This window comes from Passer montanus, unplaced genomic scaffold (genome assembly GCF_014805655.1).
Source record: "Passer montanus isolate IOZ18808 unplaced genomic scaffold, ASM1480565v1 scaffold114, whole genome shotgun sequence".
NCBI lineage: Eukaryota > Metazoa > Chordata > Aves > Passeriformes > Passeridae > Passer > Passer montanus.
The window spans coordinates 636,810-663,033 of NW_024358058.1; the positions used below are offsets into that span (position 1 = coordinate 636,810).

The 26,224-nt window shown below is 50.4% G+C and overlaps 1 protein-coding gene across 10 annotated transcripts in view; it reads left to right on the top strand.

Annotated features, from left to right (window-relative positions):
* The window catches only part of PIP5K1C (phosphatidylinositol-4-phosphate 5-kinase type 1 gamma), a 48,856-nt gene that overhangs the window by 659 nt on the left and 21,973 nt on the right, over positions 1-26,224 (top strand). For 7 of the 10 annotated variants that reach the window (XR_005626298.1, XR_005626299.1, XM_039696829.1 and 4 more), the window contains exons 2-3: positions 13,697-13,822; positions 25,235-25,266. Coding sequence is in view for 8 of the 10 variants with exons in the window: in XM_039696829.1 (XP_039552763.1) it covers positions 13,697-13,822; positions 25,235-25,266 (158 nt within the window). In the remaining 2 variants the exon portion in view is untranslated. The remainder of the gene's footprint in view (positions 1-13,696; positions 13,823-25,234; positions 25,267-26,224) is intronic. The other 3 variants (XM_039696835.1, XM_039696836.1, XM_039696837.1) reach the window with 1 other exon arrangement.

Here is a 26,224-nt window from a genome sequence, read left to right on the forward strand (position 1 = left end):
GGCCAGCCCCCCCCCCCCGACACCGCGTGGTCCCGTCCAACTGCTGCTTCCCTTCTCCCCCGGCCCCGGGATGGTTCCGCCCCCAGCGGGGACACCGGGGGAACCGGGGATACCGGGCACACTGGGAGACACCGGGGGACACCGGGGGAACCGGGGATACCGGGGGACACCGGGCACACCGGGGATACCGGGCACACCGGGGGACACCGAGGGACACCGGGCACACCGGGACGGGGCTGCGCGGCTCTGTCCTCGGGAGTCTCGGAGCTGCGAGGGGCAGCGGAGACGCCCGGAGCACCGTGCGAGGCACAGGCCGCCCACCTCCGGCGCTACTCCCGGCCCCGGAACCGGCCCCGGCTGGGCCTCGGGAGGCCGCGGCGAGGCCGTCCCGTCCCCTCTCGGGGGCTGCTCCCCGGAGAGCACAGGGTCGGGGGCCGGGCAGACCCTGGCAGCGGGGCGGGGGCTGTGTCGCCGGCCGGGGCCCGCTTGTCAGGGCCCAGAGCGAGCCCAGCCCAGCAGCGGCACTGGCAGAAGGCTCGGGGTTCCTGGGGGGCAGGATGGATCCATGGGGCTGTGTCTGTGCGCCTGCCCCCGCCTCCACCGCTGCCTAATTATTTCTAGTTCATTAGCAGCCTCAGGATTGCTGGCTGAGCCGTGCTCGTGATGCTCAGCCCTGCTGCTGCCGGGCTGACACGGTCCTGTGCAGGCCCGGCGCGGAGCTCCGGGCACCTGCCGGAGTCCGGGCTGCTCAGAGGGTTTGGCTGTGTGATGACAGCGATCTCCGTGTCGTCAGGCCTTTAAATGAGCATCATTAGATCTTCTGAGAACCAGCTAATTACAGTGGAAGCCTGCTCGTTTCGCAGATGTCATCTGCCCTGCTGGGGCTGTGGGTGTAGTGTGTAACTTTGGGGAAGGTGCCAAGGTTTGGGCTGGGGGGAGCTGTCCCCACCCGTCCTGCTGCGGTTCCTCGGTGCTGCAAAGAAATGCAGGGGCTGGCAGCCTGCAGCCTGCCTTCCCAAGGCTGCTTGCTGTGCTCCCACACACCCTTGGACCTCTTTTTGGGAGTGTTCTCCAGCACGGGCAGGGGTGGCAGGTGATGCCAAAGGAGTGAGAGACAGCCTCTTGCTGATCAGTCACAGAACAGTTTGGTCTGTTCAAGACCCATCTTGTTGGTTTGTTCAACAAGCCCATCTTGTTCCACCCTTCTGCATGGGGAGGGACACCAATGAACAATTAAACTATCGTTTGTCCTTCTGATTTCTGTGTCACATATCTGGTTTTTGGGGAGGACAGGGGGTTGTTGCTCAGGTCTAGGCAAGGTGTTTATGGAGACTGTTGCTCAGGAAAGGTTTAAGCAGGGAGAGTGTATTTATCTTCTTTAATGAGCAAGTAAATCTGAATTTATGAACCTGTAGGCTGTCTTACCTCTTTGCTGATAGTAAAAAAGATGAAACAAAGCCAGTAATCTCACCAGTGCTTTGATTTCTCAAGTCAAGTTGCTTACTCCTCACTTGGGTAGCGTCCAAATTGTGTCACTTGGCCTCAGCTGCCCTTGCAGCTGGAGCTCCCGGGGGGCTGGGGACAACGTGCACAACAGCAAATGAGTTTTTTCTAGAGAAGAGCAAAGCCTGGGGGATGGAGGTGGCCTTTGGTGGGCTGTGGGAAGGCACAGCTGCACCCACTCAGGGTAGGCTGTGCTGTGGGTCTGGGCTTGTCGCTGTGCTCAGTGTTCTGAAGTGGGTGGCAGATCCCACCAAGGCTGGTGCCTGTGCTGCTGTGTGGAGCTGTTGAAGTGCCCCTGAGCCACCGACACGGGTGCTTTGTGCTGCTCCCCTTGTGCTCTCTGCTCTGCGTGTGCTGTTGATGAAGGGTCACCAGCATGGCTGAAACCTGCTGCCTGGTTCCTGGCTGGAGAGGAGGCATCTGGGTGCTGTGCTCTGCCCGAACAACATGGCAGGGTTAAGCCAGACTGTGGGTCAGGCCAGACCTTCCCCAAGCCCTCAGAAATTACAGAAAAATTACCAGTTAGTCTGGTACAGGAGTAAAACTGCCTGGAGAAGGGCTGGAAGTTGGGGAGGCCTTGGCGGTAGGTTGACTTAAGGTACAGAGTGTTCTGATGGGAACTTTTGGAAATCTCATGCTTTGAGGGAGAAAACCTCACTTATTGCCAGCTGCAGGGCTCATTCATGAACACACAGGCCCAATTTGTTCATTCCTGAGACCTTGGCTTCAAAGTTTTAAAAGTCTTGTGACCAGCTAGTTGATAGGGAGTTTCAAAATCTAATGGATGCAGATCCTTGATGTGCCTTCTCCCTGAACCTGTACCCTCATGCCCTGGGGAGGGACTCCAGGGAGTGTGAGGGGCTGCTCCAGGGTTCTGGTGAGGTGTGGGCAAGAGCTGAGGTGGTGTGGTGCTGTGGGGTGACAGCTGAGTAGTGGGGTTTTTTAGGATGGGTGCCCTGATCGCAGGGCTGGGTGGGTGAGCATCACCATTCCTCTTGCCAGGTGCAGTCTGGAGACAGAGTCTGGAAACCTTTTGTTCAAGGGTGGTTGGGTTATGGGAGAGCTGTTACTACAAAAGAACTGGCACTGTCCAAGTGTTGCACAGCAGAACTGGCTTTCATCTAAAGTGGGAATTCTCAGTCTAATGGGAAAGTAGAGTTGACTTGAAGTTGTGTTTATTTCCATTGGTCAGGTCTCCTGTTACACAGGCTTCAGTCTGCCCATCACTTATGGTCCAGAGCTGGAGCAGAAGTCTCCAGTGTGTTCTTCAAGGTTGGATTCTAATGCTTTAGGGAACTGAAATGATTTAACAAGGATTCACACTTGTGTTGGACAACTGTCTTGCTGTGCCTCTGGCTGAGGGAGCACAGTGAAGATCCCAGCCCGAGCCAGGGGAGAGCCAGGTGTGCTGTGTGCTGGTGGCACCTGTGTGGCTGTCTCCAAAAAGCACTGGAGAGCATTGATTGCAACAGCCTGGGAGCAGGATTGCAGCTCTTCCCTCTTAGCAGTGATAACTTTGAAGTGACTTTTGAAGGGTTGCTGGAAGCAATTTTTTCAGTGAGCAGATTAGAGATAAGAGAAGAATTCCACCCTGTGGGGCATAAGCAGTTCAATTCATACCAACTCGATGGAGAGGGGAAATTGAAAAGAGCTTATCAGCTTGAGGAAAAATCAAATGTAAACATCATCCCCAGCATGATTATGGTTCACAGCTTAGTTGGATGTCACATGCCTCTGTGGCGTGAAATGGTGCTGGCGAGGATGATTACAGAGGGAGTCAGCCAGGCAGGAACAGGCAGAAAAACACCCTGTGCCTTGAACTCTTAAAGACCCTGCAGTCACTTCACAGTCAATAAGTCACAGCTCAGCTGCAGGGAAGGAGGAAGGCAATGAAAATAGAATTCAGGCTGCTCTGGCAAATTAATTGTTCTGTAAGATATGAATCGGCTGGAAGCATGTAGGGAGGCTGGGATGGTGGAGCCTGGGAGCTGGGAAGGGCAGTGTGCACAGCAGGCAGATGTGGGCCCTGCCCTAAGGATGCTGTGCCTGCCCGTATCGGTGTCAGGGCAGGCTGGAGAAGGAGTTTCCAAGAACACACAGGACAGGGAATGATTAGTCTCATTTTCATTAACCAGCACTTGGCATTGACCTGTATATAAGAGCACATTCCACCACTGCTGGGGCCGAGGCTGGCAGAGCTGCCACTGCCTCATCCTGCTTGAGAGGCACATGGGCCTCTCTGGAAGAGCTCCTCAGGGAATGACCTGAGTGGATTCAGTATGAACAGTATATAATTTGGGAACTATTATTGAAGTGATTCACTGACATGACCATTATAGGCTCTTGCCAGATGCACAATCTTAAGAAATATGGTCTTCCCATATAAGGTGGTTACAGCCTGAAAGGCAGCAGCAGGAATTCCAGTACTCTCTTCCTTCATGGACACGTCTTTCAGTTAGCACCAGTTGACTCTAGAAATAGTCCTGCCATGGCTGTGTGATACCCTGATAAAGACTTGAGAGCTCTTCTCATCACTTGCTGTTTCAGCTTTGACAGTGTTTGATTATTCCCATCCATCCTTTTGGGCTGCCCAGTTTATTCCCATGTACCGTAATTAATCTCTAGAAGGCTGGCAGGGTCCTCACTCCCGACATGGATGTGGTACCTTGTGCTTGCTGGGACCTACTGGTATGAGATCTGTTCATCTGTGCATGTGGGAGCTGCAGCTGTTATGTGGGGGTCATTAACTTGTGACCCAAAAAGCAGAAGTCACTGCACCTTTTGCACTGTACTGGGGAATGTCAGAAGCAGAGTGGGAGAGGGAAATATTTGCTAATCTCAGTGCAAGGAGGGTTGTCTTTGTTTAGGTGGAATTGAATGCTCAGTACTCCCATCCACAGCATAGATGAAGAAACACTTTCAATTTTTTAATGCTCTAGTGCAATATTTGAAGGTAATAGCATTTTTTACTGACTGAAGTGAACCCAACTCATTAAACTTTTCATTCACTAAAAGTATAGCTGACGCTTTTAAAAAGTAAGGGCTTAAGAACTTCCTCATGACAGCTAAACTTCTTGAAACCATACAAAAATCTGCTTATACCATAATTCAGCCTTGCAGCACTGCTAGCACGAAATGCTCCCTCTTGCATCCTGGCTGCAGGAAAGTGGGAGCCAGAGCAGGTCCTGCCCTCCCCAGGTGGTCTCATCCCATGGATGCACTCTCACAGATCTTCCCTGGATCCCAAGGAAGACAGTGGGAGCAGCAGGTATTGGAGTAGGCTGCCAGTTTTGGGACACATTCTCTGGTTTAACACAGAGGCCTTGGCACCTCCTTTTCTCCAAGGTGCTTATGTTGAGAGAGAAGTGACTCAGAATGTTTGAATCACAGAATGAAAGAATAGTTTGGGTGGGAAGGGACCATCTCATTCCAACTCCCTGCTATGGGCAGGGATACCTTCCAGTAGACCAGGGTGCTCCAAACCCCATCCAGATTGGCCTTGAAGCTCATAAATAGCAGCAGAACAGCGGATGGCAAGGTGGGGTATTTCATTTCCCATTAAGTCTTTCCAAGTCCCTAACCAAGATCTCTGATAGTCTCCTTTAACCCAGTGACAGTGGGTGCTATCCTTCACCCATCTCCCAGGTCTGCAAGCTGGGTCATCTCATGAATGTGCCCAACAACGAAAACAACAACATCGAACTGATTGTCTGATCATGTCTGTGGGACCAGGCAGAAGCATTGTGCAGGTGCAAAGCCCTAGCTGTTTGGTGTGGATTCCCTGTAAGTAGTTACTGTTAGATAGAGAGACACACCTCTGTGGTATTTCACCATTTCTAAATCCATGGTGAGTGCAAGAACTCAAAGGAGAAAAGTACTGTTGTGTTCTGTAAGTCTTTGGCAAAGCAGAATTCCTGGCCAGGCATGGTCTGGATGTTTGCTGCTGGCTGAGGGTGCCTGTGCAGCCGCTTGTGTTTTCCTTGAATGCTGGGGTGAGGACACACACCGTGCTGAGCCCCTGCTGCTGCCTGCTCTGCCACGGGAATGCACTCACAGACAGGAAAAGACATGAGCACAGCAGAGAGGAAATCAAAGCACTGCAAAGGCCTGGGAGCCAAAGACTGTTCAATGCTGAAATGAAACAAAAGCACAAGAAGAAAGAGGAATCATGTAAAAAACCAAACTTGTGGCCTGTGTGAAGTGGGCTTGGTCTTGATCTCTGTCAGCAAAACTCAGCAGAGCCCAGCATTGCTCACCTGCCTGCCTGGGGAGCATGTGCCAAATGGAAAGGAGCTGCTGGCTCTCCCAGGCTCTCCCGTCTTGGGGAGAACTGGCAGACTGAGTCTGTGGACAGGAGCCTGGCTTCTCCAAGAGCCCTGACAAGCCAGTGATCATACAGTGATGTTGGGGCTTTTCCTTCTTAGGTAGGTCTTGGAAATACTCACTTCCTAAGCAGCCTGGCACTTGTTTGTTTGACCTTTTCAGTGATGCCAACAGCTGGGTTAACCTCCAGACTTTCTGGAAAGCATTTTTTGTAATTAAAAAGCTTGAAGTGATTAGAGCAGCTTTTCTGTTACTTTGTCTCCTCACCCACATATTTAGCAGAAAATGCTGTCAACCCCTAATTAAGTGTCATCGTCTTCCATGGTGTGTTCTTGTGGCTTCCCCAGCTTACATGTGGGTTTTGGTACTGGCTTGTGGTGAATTACCAGGCTGAGTCAGAGGACATGCTGTGGTGGGGAGGAAATCTGAAGCTGGCAATGTGCTGGGTTGCCCCAGTGTTCCCAGCCCTGCCCATGCTGCTGGTCACCACTTACCACGACATGTTTTTATCTCTCAGCTCTCGGGAGAGGCTGCAAGTCTCTTTGCCTGTCTTCCAGCTTTCATTGAAAGCTGCAAGCTTTCAGCTGTAGCAAGCATACTGTTCTTTTCTAATTCTGTTGAAAAAACCACAAATGTGTACAGCTAAGGAGTCGATGTGTGATGTGAAGGTTTCTCTTCAATATTTACTGTAACACAGAAGCAGGCTGGAATAATCCACATGTGTAGAAGAGCTGTGTTCTTTTATAGCATGGAGCTGGCATGGTCTTTACAGTTGCACCTCTGGCAGATGTCTATGAGAAGTGCTGTCCCTCTGGATAACTTTGGATCTGGAGCTGCGGGAAACAAACTTTGCTGTGTTCAACCACTGCCTGTGCAGTTTGCATTCAGTGTAAATGCTATGCAGACTCATCAAGGCGGCCCAGTCCTCATCTCCTCTGTAATCAGCAGAGCCTGCATGTTCTCTTTGCAGAAATTGCTACTAGAGAGGGTGGGGAAGACTTCCTGGGAGAAAAGAGAAGTTGTAAAGCATCTGTTTGCCTTCGTAGCTGAAGACCTGCCTGTTGCATGAGGAGTGTTTGAAAGGCTAGGGCCCACATTCCAGGAGCACGACTGTAGCTGCTCTTGCTGCCCAAAGCACTCCTTGATCCAGGAGAGGGAACCAGGTCATGGCCCAGGGTTTGTCACAAGACCAGCCCGGGCAGATCCACGTCCATGACTGAAAGGGCCTGGAGATTAGCTGAGCATGGGAACAGCATAGGCAGCAGCTCCTGTCTTTGTTCTGGGTGAAACAGCTCAGTCTCCTGAACTGGGAGGAATTAATGGATTACAAGACAAGGGCAGCTTTGCCTTTTTTGTGGTCATTAAAACGCAGCAGTGCTGCTGGGATGGTGCCACTGGTGCTGTGGCTGGTGGGGAGCTCGGTCAGACTGGTCAGACTCCACCGAGCTCAATCCCTGCTTTTCACTTTACTGCATAATATTCACCTCTCCCAGCCACACTGGGGAATGAGGCTTGATTCAGCTTCTGCCGTGTTCTCTGGCTGCCACTGTTAAAGCTTTCCTGCTTCTGCTCTCCTGTGGGGGCTCTTGCATGGGTATTGGTGGCTCCTGCAAAATGAGTTTTCATGCTCTGAGGGCCTGTTTAGGCACAGCAGCTGTTAACTCTTCAGTTAAACTCAGTAATGCTTTTTCGGACAAAGCTCTATCAAACTGCTGACTCTTCACATTCAAGTTGTCTGCATTCCTGTATCGTGGCAGACACCTCCTAATTTCTTTTCCAGAAGATCTGGTAGCACTTTGACCTCAGCCATCTCCTGAAGAAAATGCAGCTCACCAGAGGAAGAGAGTGCTGGGCTGGGAGCCAGTTGGGTCTCTACTCCTTCACTGAATTTAGTAAATCAGAGTAATTCCCCAGCTGTTTCATGTTTTTTTCCATAGGAGAAGTGTTCTGCTGATTTTGGGGCCAGGGACCTGAGTTCACAGTCATTTAGCAGGGCTGGTGTTAGAAGCATGTCCTTAGTGTGATCCAGACTTTGGGCACATCAGGATGCTGCCCTTCAAAATGAGTGCTTCGGATGTGTCAGACTGTGCTGGTGACCATGTTGTGCTTCTGCAAGAGTAGAATTAGTCAAGACTGTTTTGCCTGCTCATTTGCTGCCTGACAAGATGTTGTTTAAATTGCTGGTTAGATTTTTCTTTCCCTTGGCGTTTGCAGTTCTCAGTTGCTGCTTTATATTCTGTCACCCCAAGTAAATGAGAGTCCAGATTTCCAGTGTCTGAGACAACCACTGGGACTGGTGAAGTGCCACCTGATGGAGTTGAAGACTGACACAGAAACATGTGTCATGTCCATTGAAAGAGCATTGTTTGCAAAGTCAGTGTCTTGGCAACTCAAGCTTGATGCCCAAACTTGCTTTCTGCCTCCCTGGTTAAGGTTGGGCTTATGCCACCTGGGCGGAGAGGTCTTGCCAACCCTATGTGGGACAGGAAGGCCAGGGAGGAATGAAGTAGGTAGAATAAAAGCAATTCTCCTGTATATTTAAAGCAGGAGTAATGTAGGTCACCTTAATCTGCTCTCCCTCCTCCCCTTCCTGCGGGATGGGAGAATATCCTGGCCACGTGTGCTGCAGGGTGATGATGAGGGGGGACCACCTTCGTCTTGCTGCTGTGGAGCTGTGGAGCATCCTGTGGCCTTGGGAGGCTTCTCTACCTGTTTATTACCTAGCAAAATAATCAAATATAGCTCTCCAACAGTACAGTGAAACAGTGTTATTGCTGTGCATGAGATTAATGACTTCAAGGTGATTTAATTCAATTATTTTTTGGGGTGGAATTCCTGATTTGTGGATGGAACTGTGATTCTGTTTAAGGACAAGCATCCTCCTGAGCTCTAGGAATTTACCTGGCTTTTCACCAGTTATAGTTGGGCAGCAGTACAGTCACAGCATTGCTTCAGGTGCTGTTCGTTGCTGGTCCTGTCAGCCCTCCAGTGCTGGAGTTGGCTCAGAACAGCTGTGTATGGATTTTTATCTCGTTCAAGGTGTTCAAGGCTCAGGTGATTCAAGCCACTTGGCACCAATTTGAGCAACTTGAGTGGGAGCAGTTTGGGTTGGTTCGTTGATACAACTCACAAACGGTTCAGAGCACTTGAGTATTTTTATGTAATTGGGAAGTTTTGAGAGGTTTCATGAAGTCCTTTCAAAGCTCAAGCCTCATCTCCTAAGTCCCATGAGGCTCCCAGGAGACCGCAGTGCCAGAAACCACAGAGTCATAGAATCTCCTGGGTTGGAAGGCACTCATGAGGATCACTGAGTCCAGCTCGTGGCCCTGGGGTTCTCTTGGGAGAACCCCAAGAATCCCACTGAGTGCCTGAGAGCATTGTCCAAACACTTGGGAACTCCGGCAGAGTTCAGGCTCAGCCACCAGCACTGGTGTATCCTGCTTTGTCCAGCACAGTTTATAAAATGTTGGGAGTCACAACAGCTGAGGTGGGACATAGCTGGTTTCTGCCCTTGGAGCCTGCTTGGTTTTGTTACCATTTTTTCCACAGTGGATCCCACAGAGGGGACAGCCAGCTGCAGTCAGTTGTTACCTCTGGTGTCTATTGATTTTACTTGAGGTCCTGAAAAACTGAGGGATTTAAGAAAATCCTTCAGGCTTGGCATAAGTCCTAGAAACACACGTGTGCATTGTACAAAGTAAAGTGAAGGTGATGAGCTGGAGCCTGTCGTGGCCACTGCTTGGGTCTCTAGGATGTGCAGCTCTCTCCCCAGTGTAGGGCTCCAAACTGGAGCTCACCCTGGCTTTGTGACACTGATGACATTTACTCTGTGGCCTAATGGGGAGAGAGGGAAGAGTCCTCTGCAAGACAAAAGTGATGGACTTTGTTGCTCTAAAATACCAGGGAAAATCTGCTCGTCTTTGTGCTGCCTTGTCATGTTTGGCACATTCTGTGACCTGGGCCAAGACACAAGGAAATATTGCCAAAGCCTCTGCTTTGGGCAGGATGCAGCAGCTGAGGACAAAGATGCTGCAGTCGTTTTTCTTTCTATAGTTTCTCTGCACATCTGATGGACCAGATTTTGTGGATTTTTCAGTATAAAATTGTCCATTATTGCATTTTTCAAAGGGAGGGAGCTGGCTAAAATCCTCCTCTGGCTGAGTGCTCCTTCCCTGAATGTGCTGATGGCACTTCAGCAGTCACAGTCACTCCACTTGGATGCTGATGTGGAACTTGGTTGTCTCTCTGTGTTCTTGATTCTGCAGGTTCTCTCAGTGTAGCTGATTCTGCATCCCTGTGCCAGGATGAAGGGGTGGTGTGCTCAGTCCCACATGCAGCCGAGAGGGCAGATGTAATACCTGAAACCATTTGTCTTCTCTTTAAATGTCACTTTTAACTGGGTGTCATCTGCAAAGTGACAGTTTTCCTCCTCTCTGTACGTGTTGGGTGCTGCTCTCTCCATCTGCCTGGCTGTGTGTTGACGGGGGCAGTGTACAAAACGCAGAGCATTTGCTGGCAGAAGTGCAAACTGTAGAGATGTAAAATAGTCCCTGACTTCAGAGCTGGAATAGAGAGAGCAGAAAATGAAGTCTCAAAGCTGGGCTTGTCACTGTTAATGACATGCTCAGTTACAGACACTTGCTGAGGTGGAATTCAGAAATAAGGCCTTGGGTTTCACTCTTGCTTAACAGGTGGGGATTATTTGGGAGTTTAAATAGCACATGTTGTGGAATGGTTTTTGTGGTTGGTGAGGACTATTTGTTCAGTGATTAGAGCTGAAATCTGGAAGGTTAACACTTGCCTTTGCTTAATGGAATGTTTTTTCTCCCTGTAATTCTGACTTGCATTACAAGACAGTGAAGTTTTTCAGGAGGTGGCTATTGTGTTGCATTTTTAGCTTTTCACAGATTCCTGGAATATCCTGAGCTGGGAGGGGCCCTCAGGGATGCTCAGGGCAGCCCCTGTCCCTGCACAGCCACCCCAACAGCCCCACCCTGAGCAGCCCTGGCAGCGCTGTCCAAACGCTCCTGGAGCTCTGGCAGCCTTGGGGCCGGGACCATTCCCTGGGCAGCCTGGGCAGTGCCAGCACCCTCGGGGGCAAGAGCCTTGCCCTGAGCTCCATGCCAAGCCCTGGCACAGCTCGAGGAGCCTCCCCTCAGTCTCCTGTGCTCCAGCTGAACGAGCCAAGGGCCCTCAGCCGCTCCTCAGAGCCTTCCCCAGCTCCGTGTCCCTCCTCTGGGCACTCTCCAACAGCTTTGGATCCTTCTGATCTTGTGGTGCCCAAAGTGCCTCCAGAAGTCAAGGTGAGGCTGCAGCCTCATACTGATTTATATGCATATGGAATTTTTTAATTCCAAGATACTTCTTCTCAACCCAGCATCTCTTCAGGCTTAAATCAATTTTGATGGTAGAGAACTGCTGACTGTCTTTCTCCTCTGTAGTCTCAGAAGGTTGGATGTTTGTTTTCATTTCAGTATTGGGCAGGAGTCACTGGTGGATTAACTATCTGGGACACTCCTTTGAGTAAGTGGCTTCTGGACTGATAATGCCAGAAGATGCTTATTAAAGAAAATGAGAAACGTGGCAATTTGGGAGGTTTAATATAAGCAGGCTCTGGTTTTGCATGGATGGGATGGCAATGCGCTTCCACAGGGGATGGGATTTAAGGTTTATAACAATCTCAGAGACGTACTGTGGCTCCCTGAACTCTCAGGTTTTAAAACACAAAGATTGGATTTATTTTTAATATTTTCTAAACTGAAAACTGGGAGTGAAAGGAGGCTGGAAGTGCCCAGCATGAAGAGCAAACTGTGACCTAGAGAAACAAGGTGGGTTTTTACAGCAGCTGAAGAAATTAAATTTAAATGCAGAGTTTTGCTGTGAAGTGGGTTAAAAGCTTAATCTGTAAGGGTGAGGTGGGGTGAAAACTGACTTAATCAAGGCCTGTGGGAGGAAGGGATAAGATGTGTCTGAATGGCAGCTGCTCATCTAAAGGAAAAATGAGTGTGTTGCAGGCAGAAGTAGCAAGTGCTGCCTAGTACCTCATGATTTCTATTAGAGCTCCTGCTTTTGACTTGACAGGAGAACAGTCTCCAAACCTCCTTTGCCTTATGACTCACCTTTCAGTGCAGGCAAAACCAATGCACCCATTTTGGTGAAGAGCAAGCCAAGACTGAAGCCCATCCAAAACTGTAGAGCTTGGTCAGGCCCATCCTTAAAAGGGGCTGCAGTACCTGCAGGATGGCTCTGCTTCATCTCAGCTGCCTTCTCCTGTTCCCATGGACAGCCCTCCCTCGCTGCTGCTCTGAGCCTCTCAGCTGCCCTTCTGCTGTGCTTTGTGACAGGAGCTCAGAGCTGCTCGGCTTCCTCGCTGCGCCTGGGGAGCCCCACGGCTCGGTGGGGCAGAGCTGGAGGCTGAAGCCATCTGCTCTGGAAGGAGGCTACTGGGTTGGGAGCCAGGAAATGTAGACCTTAAGCCATGAGACTGCCCATGTCAGCCTGAAGAATCCTTTATTCCCCACTGAGAACTGCTGTGTAAGTGTTGGCCAGAGTCACCACACTCCTCTGACTGTTCCTGCCTCCCCACAACCACCACCATAAACCAGAAAGCTGATGGTTGGGAGGAGGAGCCTGAGCACACAGCTGGGTTGTCCTCCTGGAGATGCTTTTCAGAGGGAATATTTGATGTCAATGTGCCTGGCTGTGGCTTGTGTTTATTTCTAAACAAGAGGAGCAGATTGTGCTGTTCCCCCTCTCTTTTGCAGGTCAGTGGTAGTGTGTGTTTGGTTGATCCAAACTTGCAGTGTTCTGGTTCAGGGGAACGAATTATTTCTTGTTTTATTGAAGTCTTAGCAAACGGTGCTAAAGAACTCATGAGATTCTTCTGTGTAGTTCAGAAATGTTAAGCTGAAGTTCACTCCATGCTGCTGGCTTGAGTTGTGTGGCGAGCAGGACCAGAGCAGTGAGTGTCCCCCTGTGCTGGGCACTGCTGAGGCCCTGCCTCGAATCCTGGGGTCAGTTTGGGGCCCCTCACAACAAGAAGGACATTGAGAGGCTGGAGCATGTCCAGAGAAGGGAATGGAAATGGGGAAGGGTCTGGAGCACCAGGAGCAACTGGGCGAGCTGGAGGGGCTCAGCCTGGAGAAAAGAAGGCTCAGGAGGAACCTTCTGGCTGTGCACAACTCCCTGACAGGAGGGGGCAGCTGGGGTGGGGTCAGGCTCTGCCCCCAGAGAACAGGGACAGGAGGAGAGGAAACAGCCTCAAGGTGGCCTAGGGAGGTTCAAGTCTGACACTGGGAACATTTCCTCACTGAAAGAGTGGTCAGGCCTTGACAGGCTACCCAGGACGGTGGTGGTGATGATACCCATGGAACTGTTCAAAAAACAGGTAGTAATGGCACTTGGATGTATGGTTTAGTGGGCATGATGAGCTTCAGTCAGAGGTTGGACCTGATGATGTTGGAGGTCTTTTCCAGCCTTAATGATTCTATGATTCTTATGACATCCCAAGTTTTTCCTTGTGTTGGGCAGATGCTGAGTAAAGCCCTGAGAAGGGCACAAGTTATTCAGGGCTCTGTTTGAGAACCTTGGAGACCACAAGTTGTTCCCAGTTGCATCTGGAGTTTACAACGTGATTTCAGTGCACATTTATAAGCTGTGTAAGCAGCCAGCCTGGGCTCTTCCTGAGGTGGTCACTTGTGTTTTTGCAAAGTCAAATTTCAAGCTTGATGCCCAAACTTGCTTTCTGCCTCCCTGGTTAAGGTTGGGTTCATCCCACCTGGGCAGAGGGTTTTGCCAACCCTATGTGGGACAGGAATATTCTTAGTTGTAGTCAGGCAATATTCTTTAGCTGTAGTTCTCTCTGTTTAAGGCATGCCTTCCTCCTCCTCCTCCTCCTCACTGGAGAAGAGCTACCCTGAAACCCACAGCACAAGATCTGGAGGCTCTGGAAAGCTGGGAAGAGAGGTGACCCAGCTGGCTGGGGCTCAACTCCAAGGTAACTTGTTGTCTTTCATCTGTTAAGTTATCTATCAGACGCATCCTAGAAACCACTTCACTTCAGAGAGACCTTGACCCCTCCTCTGTCCTGTGCAAGTGCAGGAATACCAAGGGTGAGGCACATCCTGTGGCCTCTGCAAGCTCAGCCCAAGCTGGTGCTGCTTCCAGAGGGGTTTGTGGTTGTGCTGGGTACAAGTGTGTGCTCAGCCTCGGGGAAAGCAACGCCAGCAATCTGCAGGGTCCTCAGCAGCTGGGGGCCTGCAGGAGTTCAGGAGAACAAGCTCAGCAACAGCCTGAGTTCTGCCTGAGCAGCACCTTGGGAGCCTGAGTGCTCTTTAGGATTTTGTTCTTTCTTCTTTTGCATCTTTGTTTGGGCACATACCTGTGCAGAGTCTGGAGATCTGGTTCCCAAATGAATAAATAAATGGGCATTGCTGCACTTGGTTAAATAGAAGTAATAAATTCCTGGCTCAGCCTCCTAAGTGCAAGTCCTTCAGGCCAAGCTGGAGAAGCTGCTTTTCTGCCCCAGCTTGAAGCAGGCTGCAGGTCTGTGCCAGAACCAGCCTGTCCTTCAGCTCGTGGCTGGCTGCACTGTAGGAGGCTGTCCCTGATTGCTGGTGCAATGCAACTGAGACATCCCTGTAGCCCAGCATGGGCAGCAGGCTATCTCTTCATGCCCTCTTTGTGTGTCTCACCTGTCTGAATTTCCTAGTAAGAGCTCTAGAAGTATTTTTTGAAATGTCATTGTTTTTTAGGTATCTTCTTTTCAGCTCCTAGCTGAGTCACTGGCTACCATGCAACAGCCAGGATCCCAGGGAGAGGAGAGACTTGCTGAAACTTTGAGTTACGATTTTTGGCAGAACACTCCATCTTTGGAGCTTGTTCTGCTGTGGTTTGTTTTCTTCCATCTGTTCAGGTGCCTTTGTGAGAGCAGAGCAGGAGCACCTGACCCAAACACTTGAGTCACAGAGAGGAGAAGGCCTTAGCTAGGCCAGTGAGAAAAAAACATGGTAATGAGCAATAATGAAAATTGATTCTTAACCTCCAACTCCCCACACCTTGTGTCAGTAGCTTTTGCCCTGGAAATCATTCCTGAGTCTGACAGCACAGTGATCTGTCTGTGCAGAGCTGCTGCGGCTCTGGGGAATGTTGCTCACAGAGTCCCAGTTGGGGTGAAGACTGGAGGCTCAGGACCCCTCCTGGCTACCAGCCCCCTCAGTCTGAGGAAGAGAGAAGGTGTTGAAATGTCCAGGGAGGGGAGGGATCATGGAATCACAGAATAGTTTGGGTTGGAAGGGACCTTAATGCTCATCCTGTTCCACTGCCTGCCATGGGCCGGGACACCTTCCACTAGACCAGGTTGCTCTGAGCCCCATCCCACCTGAGCTTGAACATTGCCAGGGCTGGGATAGCCATAGCTCCTGAGGACATCCTGTGCCAGGATCTCACCACCCTCACAGCCAAAAATTTCTTCCCAATGTCCCATCTAACCCTGCCCTCTGGCAGTGGGAAGCCATTCCCCCCTGTCCTGTCCTTCTGAGCCCTTGTTCACAGTTCCTCTCTGGCTCTCTTGGAGCATCTTTAGGCCCTGCAAGGGGCTCTGAGCTCTCCCTGGAGCCTTGCCCAGGTGAACATCCTCAGCTTCAGAGCAGAGGGCCTCCTGGTCTTGCTCCAGCAGCTCCATATCTTGTTGATGTTGGACCCCAGACCTGGAGGCAGCTCTGCAGGTGGGACCTCACAGGAGTGGAGTGGAGGGGCAGAATCCCCTTCCTCACCCTGCTGGTCACAATTCTTTCGATGCAGCCCAGGATCCATCTGGATCTACCTGGAAGACAGAATTTGCAGTAGCTGCTATGGATTAAGCAGAATTTGCTCCTAAAGAGCCAGCCCTCACTTTGTTGTGCTCTGGGACCTAGATGGGTGGTGCAGGAGAGGCACAGGCAGCAAGGGTGGTGAGGTGCTGCCAGGCAGTTGCAGGACATGCTGATAGGAAGCAATAGAGTTGGAAGAGTGAGTTTTGAATGAAGCCAAGAAACCAGCTCAGATTAGCTGTATCTGCAGCCTGGAGAGCTTGGATTTTTCCTGTTTACATCAGCAAAAACTCAGGTTTATTTAGAAGTAGGTCATAGAATCATGGAACCATTAAGGCTGGAAAAGACCTGCAAGATTATCAAGTCAAACCTTGACTGGATATGTCACTGCTCTGCTTTTTTAAGCATGTTTTCTTAACTGTGTGTTTTCATTGGTACCTGGTCATCTTGAAAACCATGTCTGACTTGTGCAGAGGATGTGCTCTTTGAGGGCTGTATCACAAACTCACGCTCTGAAAACTGGAAATGCAACCTAATGCTTTTGTCTGGACATCTGCTTTTGAAACAGGTAGAAGTTAGAGATGTCTCTGCCTCCTTTCCCACCCAGGCCTTGTCGTCAGCATTGGGATGCAAAGCTCCACATTGCAGTGTTATCAGCAGCACCCGTGGCAACCTGGAAGTGTTTGGTGAAAGAGTTTGTTGGCTGCTCCCATCAGGCTGGGTACAAGGACTTTATGTCCAGTGACGCATGTTGTATGTAACCTTGCTCTGAAATCCCCTTTCAAGTCTCCAGTGCTTGAGCACCCTCAGAAAATCTCTGTCAGGTGATGTTAGCCAGAATGGAATTAAATCTTACAGGATTTAGCCGAGCAGCTTTGGCTACAGAGTAAATCAGGAAATGCCCCACTAGGTAAACATCCAGGTGCACCTTTGGGATGTCTTGTGAAGGGTGGCCTGCAGTCAGAACAGCTGTTTTCCCTTTGGAGACTGCTGTTGGTTGGGATGCTGGGATCCCATGGATTTAAAGCTGTGCTGACTGTGGTGACATCTCTGTGTCCTGGTGTTGTGGTAGGTGATTTTTGGGAAACTTCAAATAGATTTCCCTACCTTCTTTGACTGTAGTAACTAGACTTGAACATATTTTTTTAGAATGTCAGAAAATGGTGGATATCTTTCATGGGTTGCATTCTTGTATTCTCAGGATAAATTAGATTAGAACAATTCCTGCTGGTGAGTGAGCAAGGGGGCCAGTCTTGTTTGAGGAAGACACTTTTAAATAGTGGAAGTTATGAATTATCTGGCTGATCCCTCCTGGAGGGAGACAGGGCTGAGAGATAAAGTCGGGGGAATAGTTTGTCACTGTCTCATGCAATGTGTAATCCAGCTCTCTTGGTGTCTGCTGTGCTGCTGCTCCTGCAGGCAGCTGGAATGATTCCTTTGCATTACCAGTCCTCCCCTCTCAGACAGGCTGAGATCCTCTGCAGGATACCCAGAGAAGGAATATTGGAAAGAGAGCCAAGCTAATGTGCAAAGATACTGCTCTAGTTAAAGGGGGTTTGTCCTCTTAATAATAATATCCTGTGTTATTTATCAGCATAAGAAATTTTGAGATTGACACAGTGAATATATCCTTTTTCCAGCTAGCAGTTCCCTGTCCTTTGCCTGGCACCTGCCTTGAAGTGTCCTCACAGAGCCAGTGAGTTCCAGAAGGAGCTTGGCTGCTGAAGAGGCTCCAGCAGCACTAATCCCTACCTGGCTGGGAGGTGCTATGGGCTGACACTAAGCCCCGAGCAGCCAAAGCCCTGAGCTGTGCCACAATGGAAACCCTGGGTATTTGGGACAGAGCAACTGTTCTGGCTGTGGCAGGCAGGGTGTGACCTTGGTTTAGTCAGGTCAAGCTTCTCCCTCTCTATTAGTGGCATTGGGAGAGCAGCATGTTGGAGGATGGAGGTGAGCATCCTTCCCTACATAGGTAGGACATGTTAAAGGTCCTGGATCCTGCTTCTCAGCAGGGGACTGCAGGCAGAGGGGATGCTTGGAAAATGAACGAGGGAAGTGAATTGCTTCACTGCCTTGTGCTTGTCTGACCTAGGTTTGAGAAGTGGCTCTCGGGGACCTTGTGGCAGCTGGAAACTCTATCTGAGCACACAGAATAGAGTCCCAGGGGCTGCCTGGGGTCATGTGCTGCATTCAGGTCCCCAGTGGTTTTGCAACACAACTAGAAAAGCAGCAGGAGGTTCTGTGTCCTCTTGCTGCCAAACCACAGCTCTGGGCAGGCAGGAGATGCTGGAGTGAGCAGAGTCAGTGGGTTGTAACCTGCTAGGAGGGGATTTGAAGCTTATCCTTCCCTTGAACAAAGGTAAGGGCAGCTGAATGTTGCTCTGGCTCTTCTGGATGATTGTGAGGAATGTGGCTTCAAAGTCCTTCAGCCTTTTATGGCCCTGCTCTAAATTGGCGTCGTGGTTTCAGTGCGGCACCTCTGTGCCTGAGTGTCATCACAGGCACAGAACTGGCTCTGTCCTGCAGAGGTGACACTTCCCGCTCCATGTTTGCTGTCTCTAATCCTGCTCAAGCTTTGTTGTGAGTGCTGGTAGGCAGATTGGGCTTGCAGGTTGTAATAAACAGAGAAGCCAGAAGGTGGGAAGAGGCCAGCACTCCCAGCGCCGCTGCTGGGTGTCTGACCTTGGGAGCCTCTGGCCTTCCTGCCCCCGCTGCCCGCGGGGGACGTGCTGGGGAGCCTGTGTTCTTCCACTCCACAATCCTCCTGTGGCCAGCGTGTGGAAGGGAGCAGGAACACGGTGTTCAGATAAGGCTGCACCTTTCCCATGGAGCAGATGTTTGCCCGAACATCCCACTGGATTGCATAATTACTGAGCCGAGCGGCTGCAGCCTGTTCCGCTGCTGGGTGGCAGCTATTGTGTGCTGCTTTTGATGAGATTTTTGTTTTGCTTTTTGTCACTGTGTCACACGCTTTGGGCTCAGCACTCCAAAATTGTCCTTTTTCTACATGCAGCTGATCCAAAACAAGAAAACAAATCAGTTCTTTTTGAATTTAATTTCCCTGGTCTTGTCCTGCTTGTTCCTCACTGTAATTGGGCTTTGGTGCTGTAAGTGCTTTTCCAGGGAGTTGTTAAAGAAACGTTCCAGCGTGGTGATGTCCTGGCTCAGCTCCCTGAGGAGGGCTGCACCCGGGATGCTGCACCCCGGATGTGGTGGCACCTGCAGCTGACGATGAGGAAGGGACGTGTTAACTCCCTGCTTGCGTCTTCAGCTTCTGCCCTGCCTCTTGAGCTGGGATAAATGGATTTATTTTTGAGGCAGAAAGAGTTTCTGCATAAACCCAAAAATAAACCAGGCTGGTAGATGCCTTTACTGCAGAACATCCTTTTGTGGCAGTGCCTGGCAGTGCTGATGCTCCATAAGCTGGAAGTTTGCTTTGATCAGCTGAGCTGGGCTGTAAAATACAGATTCAGTGCTGATCCCTGGGAGCTGGCAGGAGAGCAGCTTCTGCAGTCTGGGGGTCAGAAACCTGAGGGGGTGGCTGGGACAGGACTGGGGCTCCCTGTGCCTCTCTGTCTCCACTTAATGGAAGAGCATGTCCGTGCCCGGGGTGGAAAGGAGGGGTCAGCCGTGTCAGTGCTCTCAGCAGGTAGCACAGCAGTGCCCCGAGGCCCAGCCTGCACATTAAGCTCTTTCCCTTCGTTTGTACAAGCCATTTATTTGTACAAGCCTTGCTGTTCCCATCCCCAGCGTTTCTGCTGAGAAAAACAAGACAAAGGCCATGGGAAGAGTGCAGCACACGGAGCTGGGGCAGCAGATCCTGGTGTGCAAATGTCGTTTTATGTGAAGGTGGCTCCTGTGTGCTGAAAACAAGGCACAGAGCCCACGTGGGTGATAGGAGCAGAGGACAGGGAGCAGATCAGGGTGGCTGAGGTGGGATTAAACAGGATTATTTATCTCTGGCTACTTCTGGTAGCCCAGTTTGGATACTGCCCAGTGCTGCCAGCATTTCTGCTGCAAATAGCTGCTGGACTTTGGATGCTGGCTAAAGTGTCCTGAGGAATGTTGAGCTACCTGTGCTGCAGGTGCATCAGAGCCAGCCTCTCCTCCCCCTGTATGCTTGCCCATAGGGATGGAGCCAGCCTTGCCTGAGCACTGGGATGAATGATGGGGTGAACCAGGCAGTAGAGAGGATCGGCTGGGTTTGACCAGCACCAGTTTTGTGTGGGTGATCCCAAAAGTCAGTCAGTCTGGCATTGCTGCAGGGAAAATAGATACATTTAGATGGTAAAACTTTACGTAGGTTCTACATAACAAGCAGAATTTATCTCGGGTTGCTTTATTTCTGTGTTATTTCTCCAAGCTCTCATATGGCAGGAGCAGGATCCATGCCCAGAGTGCTGAACAGCTACAGCTCTTTCTGCCAAGAGATGGCACATATAAGGGGGAAAACCCCCAAAATTTTAATTTCATTTTGTGCCTTACTTGATTCTCATCTGAGTCAAATTGTGTTGAATTATGTGAAGAAAATATGTTTAATGATCAGAAGTAGGTGCCTGAGAAGGGCAGGTTGTACTCAGCTGCCTTCTCTGGGGGTGGCTCAGCCAGCTCCTGCTCCCTGTGGTGTCCCCTCCCCTCCCAGGACTGCCCTGTGCTGCAGTTCCATGTGGTGGGAGCTGGAGCCACACGTGTGGCATGTGAGAAGAAATTCAGGGATTGCTTTTGCCTGTGCCTTGAGACACAGCCAATGCTTCTGCTGGCTACTTGGGAAGCCCAGCTGGCTGCTGCTCTGGCTCAGGGGCTGCTTCCCAGCTCAGGAGTGTTTTCTGTCTTACAAGTGACCTGGAGAGGGACTCTGAACAAGGGCCTGGACGAGCAGAACAAGGAGAAATGCCCTGTCAGAGGGGAGGGTTAGATGGGATATTGCAAAGAAATTCTTCCCTGTGAGGGTGCTGAGGCCCTGGCACAGGGTGCCCAGAGCAGCTGTGGCTGCCCCATGGGTGGAAGCGTCCAAGGAGGAGGCTCAGAGCATCCTGGTCTAGTGGAAGGTGTCCCTGCCCATGGCAAGGGGTGAAATGAGATGAACTTTGAGGTCCTTTCCAATCCATACCATTCCATGTTTTGCTGAATCACTTCCCCCAGTCTTCCTTAGTTTTAATTTGTTTTTACCAGCAGTCGCTTACAAGTAGTAACAGCGGTCTCTTTTGATGGATATGTTTCATTTCCATCCTTTGTGCCTGTATTTGATAGCAATACACGTGTGGGGGCTTTTACTTCCACAGCTCCTGTCTTGGCATTCTTGTTACTGCCTTTGCCTGTAAGGCCTTGACTGAGCAAGTCTGTGTTAGGGGTCAGATGGAACAGGGAATCATGTCCTGGTTACAGTCTCCACATCCCCTTATTGTCCAAATGGGCTGCTCAGATGTGTCACATTGTCTTGTTCTCAATGGGGAAATTGAAAAATGAGATAGGCACACTCCTTTGGGACACCTTCCACCAGTCCCGGCTGGGTGCAAGTGGCAAACTGCAGGTCTCTGGTGTGCTGGATTTGTGGGAGAGTCATGCTGTTGCAGCCTCCAGCCAAGGAGCTTATGTGGCATTTCTATTTTCATGTATTTTTAGTTCCAGTCACATTGTATGTCCTTATAAACCCTTAAATAAAGTGAAGCTTTTAGTAAAGATGCAGCAGCAGTTCTGATCAGAGAAAGGAGTCCACTGGTTATTTAGATTTGTTTTTACTTCTCTAGGGTATCATAAAGCATCAGATACTTAAAATTTATAAATATATGTCTGTGTGTATAAAGAAGACTTCATTATTAGATCATGTGGGCACTGCCCAGGCTGCCCAGGGAATGGTCCCGGCCCCAAGGCTGCCAGAGCTCCAGGAGCGTTTGGACAGCGCTGCCAGGGCTGCTCAGGGTGGGGCTGTTGGGGTGGCTGTGCAGGGACAGGGGCTGGACCCAGTGGTCCTTGTGGGTCCCTTCCCACTCAGGGTATTCTAGGATTCTGTGATAGGCTTCTGTTGGATTTTTGTAAACCTTTTAAGGAATTCCTTTCCAGTGGACAGAAGCCTCTAATGCCTGTTTTGATCATGAAGGGTTTTGGCAAGTCAACCTGCCTCACCTGGTTTGGAGGGAGTGGAAGGGACACCTTCCACTCTCCCAGGTTGCTCCAAGCCTCATCCAGCCCAGCCTGGAACACTTCCAGGGATGATGGGGCAGCCACAGCTCTCTGGGCAACCTTTGCCAGGGCCTCCTCACCCTTACCTTGTGAAGGTTTTGCTCCTCTGGCTGGTAGAGCTGAAACTTGAACCCTTTCCTGCACAGAGGAGGCTTTCCAAGAGGAAATTCCTGCCTGTCCTGCAGGGCGTCAGCTTAGTGGTGGTGGTGTCCAGTGTGACTGTGAATATGGAAAAAACACAAGTGTGAGATGGGATTTGCTGAATGCCACAACTGAAGTGTTTATTTCAGAGGCTGCATAGAAGCCCTGCACATATGAGAACAGAACTGAAGGCAGCAGGTCAAGCATGCATGAAGTGCCTGGCAGAGCCCACGCACAGACTGGGGGCAGGACAGAAAGTTGGGGTTTCATCTCGGGGTTTCCCTCCACGAGCCTCTCATCCCATTTCTGAGCACGGCCTGGTAAGCCACACCAAATCGGATAAGAATCATTTCAATTAGCTCATTAAGTGCCGAAACTTCCCCCAGCTCCCGCTCCCGCAAACCCCAGTGCTGCCTCGTGGCTCAATAACCCCTGGAGCTGGAGTTAAATCAGATTTTGCCAGACCATCTGTCAGCTTGTTTGGGCTGAGCACAGCCATGTGCCGTGCACAGAGGAGCCAGTGGAAGATTTTTACATTTTCTGACTAGACAAGTTGATTTTATAAAGCTGATTACTTCTTAGTAGTGGTGGGGGCAGAGGGAGGTTTTGCTGGGGCTGCTCTTACCCACATCAAGCATCGTTTCTCCCCAAGATCTGTGGTTCCTTGCCTCCAACACCTTTCCTTTGTGTGGACGGTTGGTGTTGGTTCCACATTTGGTACATGTACAGCAGCAGACACTTAAAAGCTGGGAATGAAAGTGGCTTGTGGTAATTATCACAAAATTAAAGATAATCTCCTGCTCTGGAATTGTGACAAAGTGCAGAAACAAGCTTAGTGCAGCAGGAGAGCAGTGGCAGCCGTGCAGGGAGAGCACGTTCCCCTGGCCCAGGGCTCTCAGCTGTGCTGTATTCCCAGCAATTTCCAGTGCTCAGTCTGGAGCAGCATTAGCTCCTTTGGATTCCCCCATGGTCTGGAAGTGCTGCTTCAGCTTGTGCCCTGGAAGTTCATTAGCCAAATGCTCACTCGGCCCTGTATTTCCTGCTCTCCGGGACATTGCAGGGTGTTTTGTTCAGTGATCATAAAATTGTGTTGGCTTAGGCCAAAGAACAAATTTTTCAGCACGGTTTGAGCTCGCAGTGGTCCTGAGCCTTGTGGTGCTGCACTTTGAGGGCTGGAGGAGTGACAGGGTTCATGTCCCGTGGTGTGTGTCACCTGCCGGTGTCAGTGACACCCCTCACCTGAGTGCGTGACCGAGGGGAGCTGCTCTGCACCCTTCGGGGTCCCCCTCTGCTCGCTTCTCTCTGCCTGTTTGCAGTGGCATTGTGAGGCACAGGCAGTGGCATTTCAGTGGCTGTTCCTGAGGCAGGAGCTGGGCACTGTTTAAAAGACAATAACAAGAAGTGACTCCTCCCGTGCCGCCCTGGCTCTGCCCCACAGGCCGGGCTGCAGGCCCGGGGCTGCTCTGCAGACAGCTCCAAGTGCCGCGTGACAAGACCTGTTTCACATGAGGGACTGCCCAGTTTGTGGAGATGAGGATGGTGAGACACCTGCAGCACTTCTGAGTCAGAGCAGCTTCATCTCCCCTGTGTTCACCAAGGGTTTTTTGTTGGGTTTGTTGTTTATTTTCTTTCCGGAGTCTGAAATGTTTTCCAAAATGTAACTGAGTCACACACTTCCCTGGCGTTGTCGTCCCATTATCATGGAATCTTGGAATGTTTTGGGTTGGAAGGGACCTTACAGCTCATATTGTTCTACCCCCTGCCATGGGCAGGGACACCTTCCTATAGACCAGGTTGCTCCAAGTCGTGTCCGGCCTGGCCTTGGACACTTCCAGGGATCCAGGGGCAGCCACAGCTGCTCTGGGCACCCTGTGCCGGGGCCTCACCATCCTCACAGGGGAGAATTTTTTTGCAGTATCCCATATAATCCTGCCCTCTGGCAGTGGGAAGCCATTCCCCCTTGTTCTGTCTCTCCAGGCCCTTGTCCCCAGTCCCTTTCCAGCTCTCCTGGAGCCCCTTCAGGTACTGATGCCCAGGTTCTTGCTCAGGCTCCTTCTGAAAGAAGCCTTGGAGCAGCATCACTGCTTCCCTTTGAGGGGGTTGAACAGGCACCCTGGGTATACCCTCAAAGTTCTTCCTTAACCAAATGGGGGAGATGCTGAAGCAGCAGAAGTTGGGTTGGGGGCTCTTGGGCTTTTCCTGCTCTCCAGCCAGGATACAGAGGACATCCACTCCCTCCCAGAGAGGACCACCCCCTAATTTGAGTGTAGATGAACTCAAAACTGCATTCAATGGTCTTTTGCAAATTAAGCCCTTTCTGAAGGACTGTGGATTGCTAAGGCTCTGTGCCTGTAGGAATGCTGTAGGACAGGAGCAGGGAGTGGCAGACTCATACGTGGAAGCAAGGCCTTAAAGCTGTCCCTTGAGTTTGTGTTCTGTGCTAGAGACTCCTCCATGGGAACTGGTCTGTGCACACACAGGTGCTGGGGTGGTGTGGGGAGCTCCTCTCCAGCAGCTCTTGATCCTTCCTGGTAGCTCTCAGGAGCCAGCTGGGCTGGATCTCAGGGTCCCACATTCCACACAGGAGCCTGTGCTCCCTGCTGTCTGAAATTGAGGAGCTTCTTGCAAACTTGAGCTCGGAAAAACTCAGAAAAACAAACTCAGATTAGGAAATGGGAGATGGCCTCATGTTGAGGGTTTGGGCCTGTGTTTCCAGCTCTGATTTTATACCTAAAAGCTTAAGGCAAAACTCTGATTTCCACTGTTGGCTGTAATGGAGCAGCAGTGGCTTCTCCTGAGGCAGCGATAAAGATAAATGATGCATTCATTTGTGTGATATATTTGGACATAGGATTCTATAAATATATTCAATTATCAATATGGTTTGTCAAGTGCCTTCCGAGTGGCTGGAAAACAGCTTCAGGAGTGTCTCTCTGGGTTTCTGTGTGGATCCAACTCTTCAGCATAGTGTAGAACCACTGCTTAATGGGGCAGCAGAGATTTGCGAGACCTCCCTGCTGAAGCCTCTAGGAAATACTGTTGCTGGGAAAAAATGTGCATTTTTGTACTTCTGAATATGAAATTGTTTGGGTGACTCCTGTACCATCAGATTCCTGCACTGGTGAAGCTGAAAACCGAGTAAAACCAGCTGCTCTAAAAGCTGGCTGCTGTACTTGAAAAGACAAAGCTTTGAGCTGTTTTCTGAGTTCTGGTGCTTGGGTTGAGGGTTTTTATTGGATGTCCCTACTTCTTCTAATGCTCTTCTCTTTTGTCTGCAGGTCTGGGCGCAAAGAAGACAGCCATCACTGAGGTGAGATGTGTGAAGCTGGGTTTGACAATCCTGTGTTGAGAAATGAGAACACAGAGCTCTAGGAAACTCTTCTGCTTGCCTTTTTTTTTTTAGCATTTCAAAATGCATTTCAAAATACTTACGAGATTACTACAAAATCGCTGTTTGTTATTTGGAAGAAATAAAATTAGTGGCAGGTCTCCAGGGTCCCTCCATTGGCATCACTGCAGCCACAGAAGGGATGTGGAGGGATTGTGCCCATCATGTGGCCAGTTCTGGCTGTGTGATCCGTGATACCTTTGCACTGGGACTGAGGGCACCTCTTGCACACCAGCACCTGAAGGTGGGAACTGGAGAGTGCCTGCACTGGGCATCCCCAGGCCTCTGTGGTGGGTCTTACCTGTCATTGTCGCTGCTTTTAATGAAAGGGTGGGACTGTTTTCTGGCTAAGAATGATTTATTGCTCAGATGAACATCAATCTCAGAGGCAGTGAGATCTTAGAGGAGCAGGCAGTCGGCCATAGCTCAAAGTCTGCTACCTTCTGGGTTGGCAAAGAAAGGCCTAGGCAGACTCAAAGGTAGGAGAGGAGAAAGGGACGGGAGCAGATTTGTTGTCACCCTGAAGTGCTGGCAGTCTATAGCATTTCTGTAAACTTCAAAACCTGTGGAAGAGACATTCCTGTGGCTCACCCTGTGTGGGCTCAGCCTTGGAATTGTAAACAGATGAGATCTTGCTTAAATAGATTATCTCAGTGTGAGTGGGGCTGGGCTGTCCCAGCAGCTGGCTCTGATCTCTCCAGCAAAACCCGAGGTGTCAGTGTGACACCTGAGGGTGTGGGATTTTAAGAATAAATCTCTGGCTGTTTGATTTAATACATCACTGTTTTAAATCAATGAGAAACTGCAGTCAAGCACCAGGGGAATCTTGGCAGCTGGATCTTTTCCAAGCTTGGTGTCTTTGCTGCGGGCTCTGCAGCGA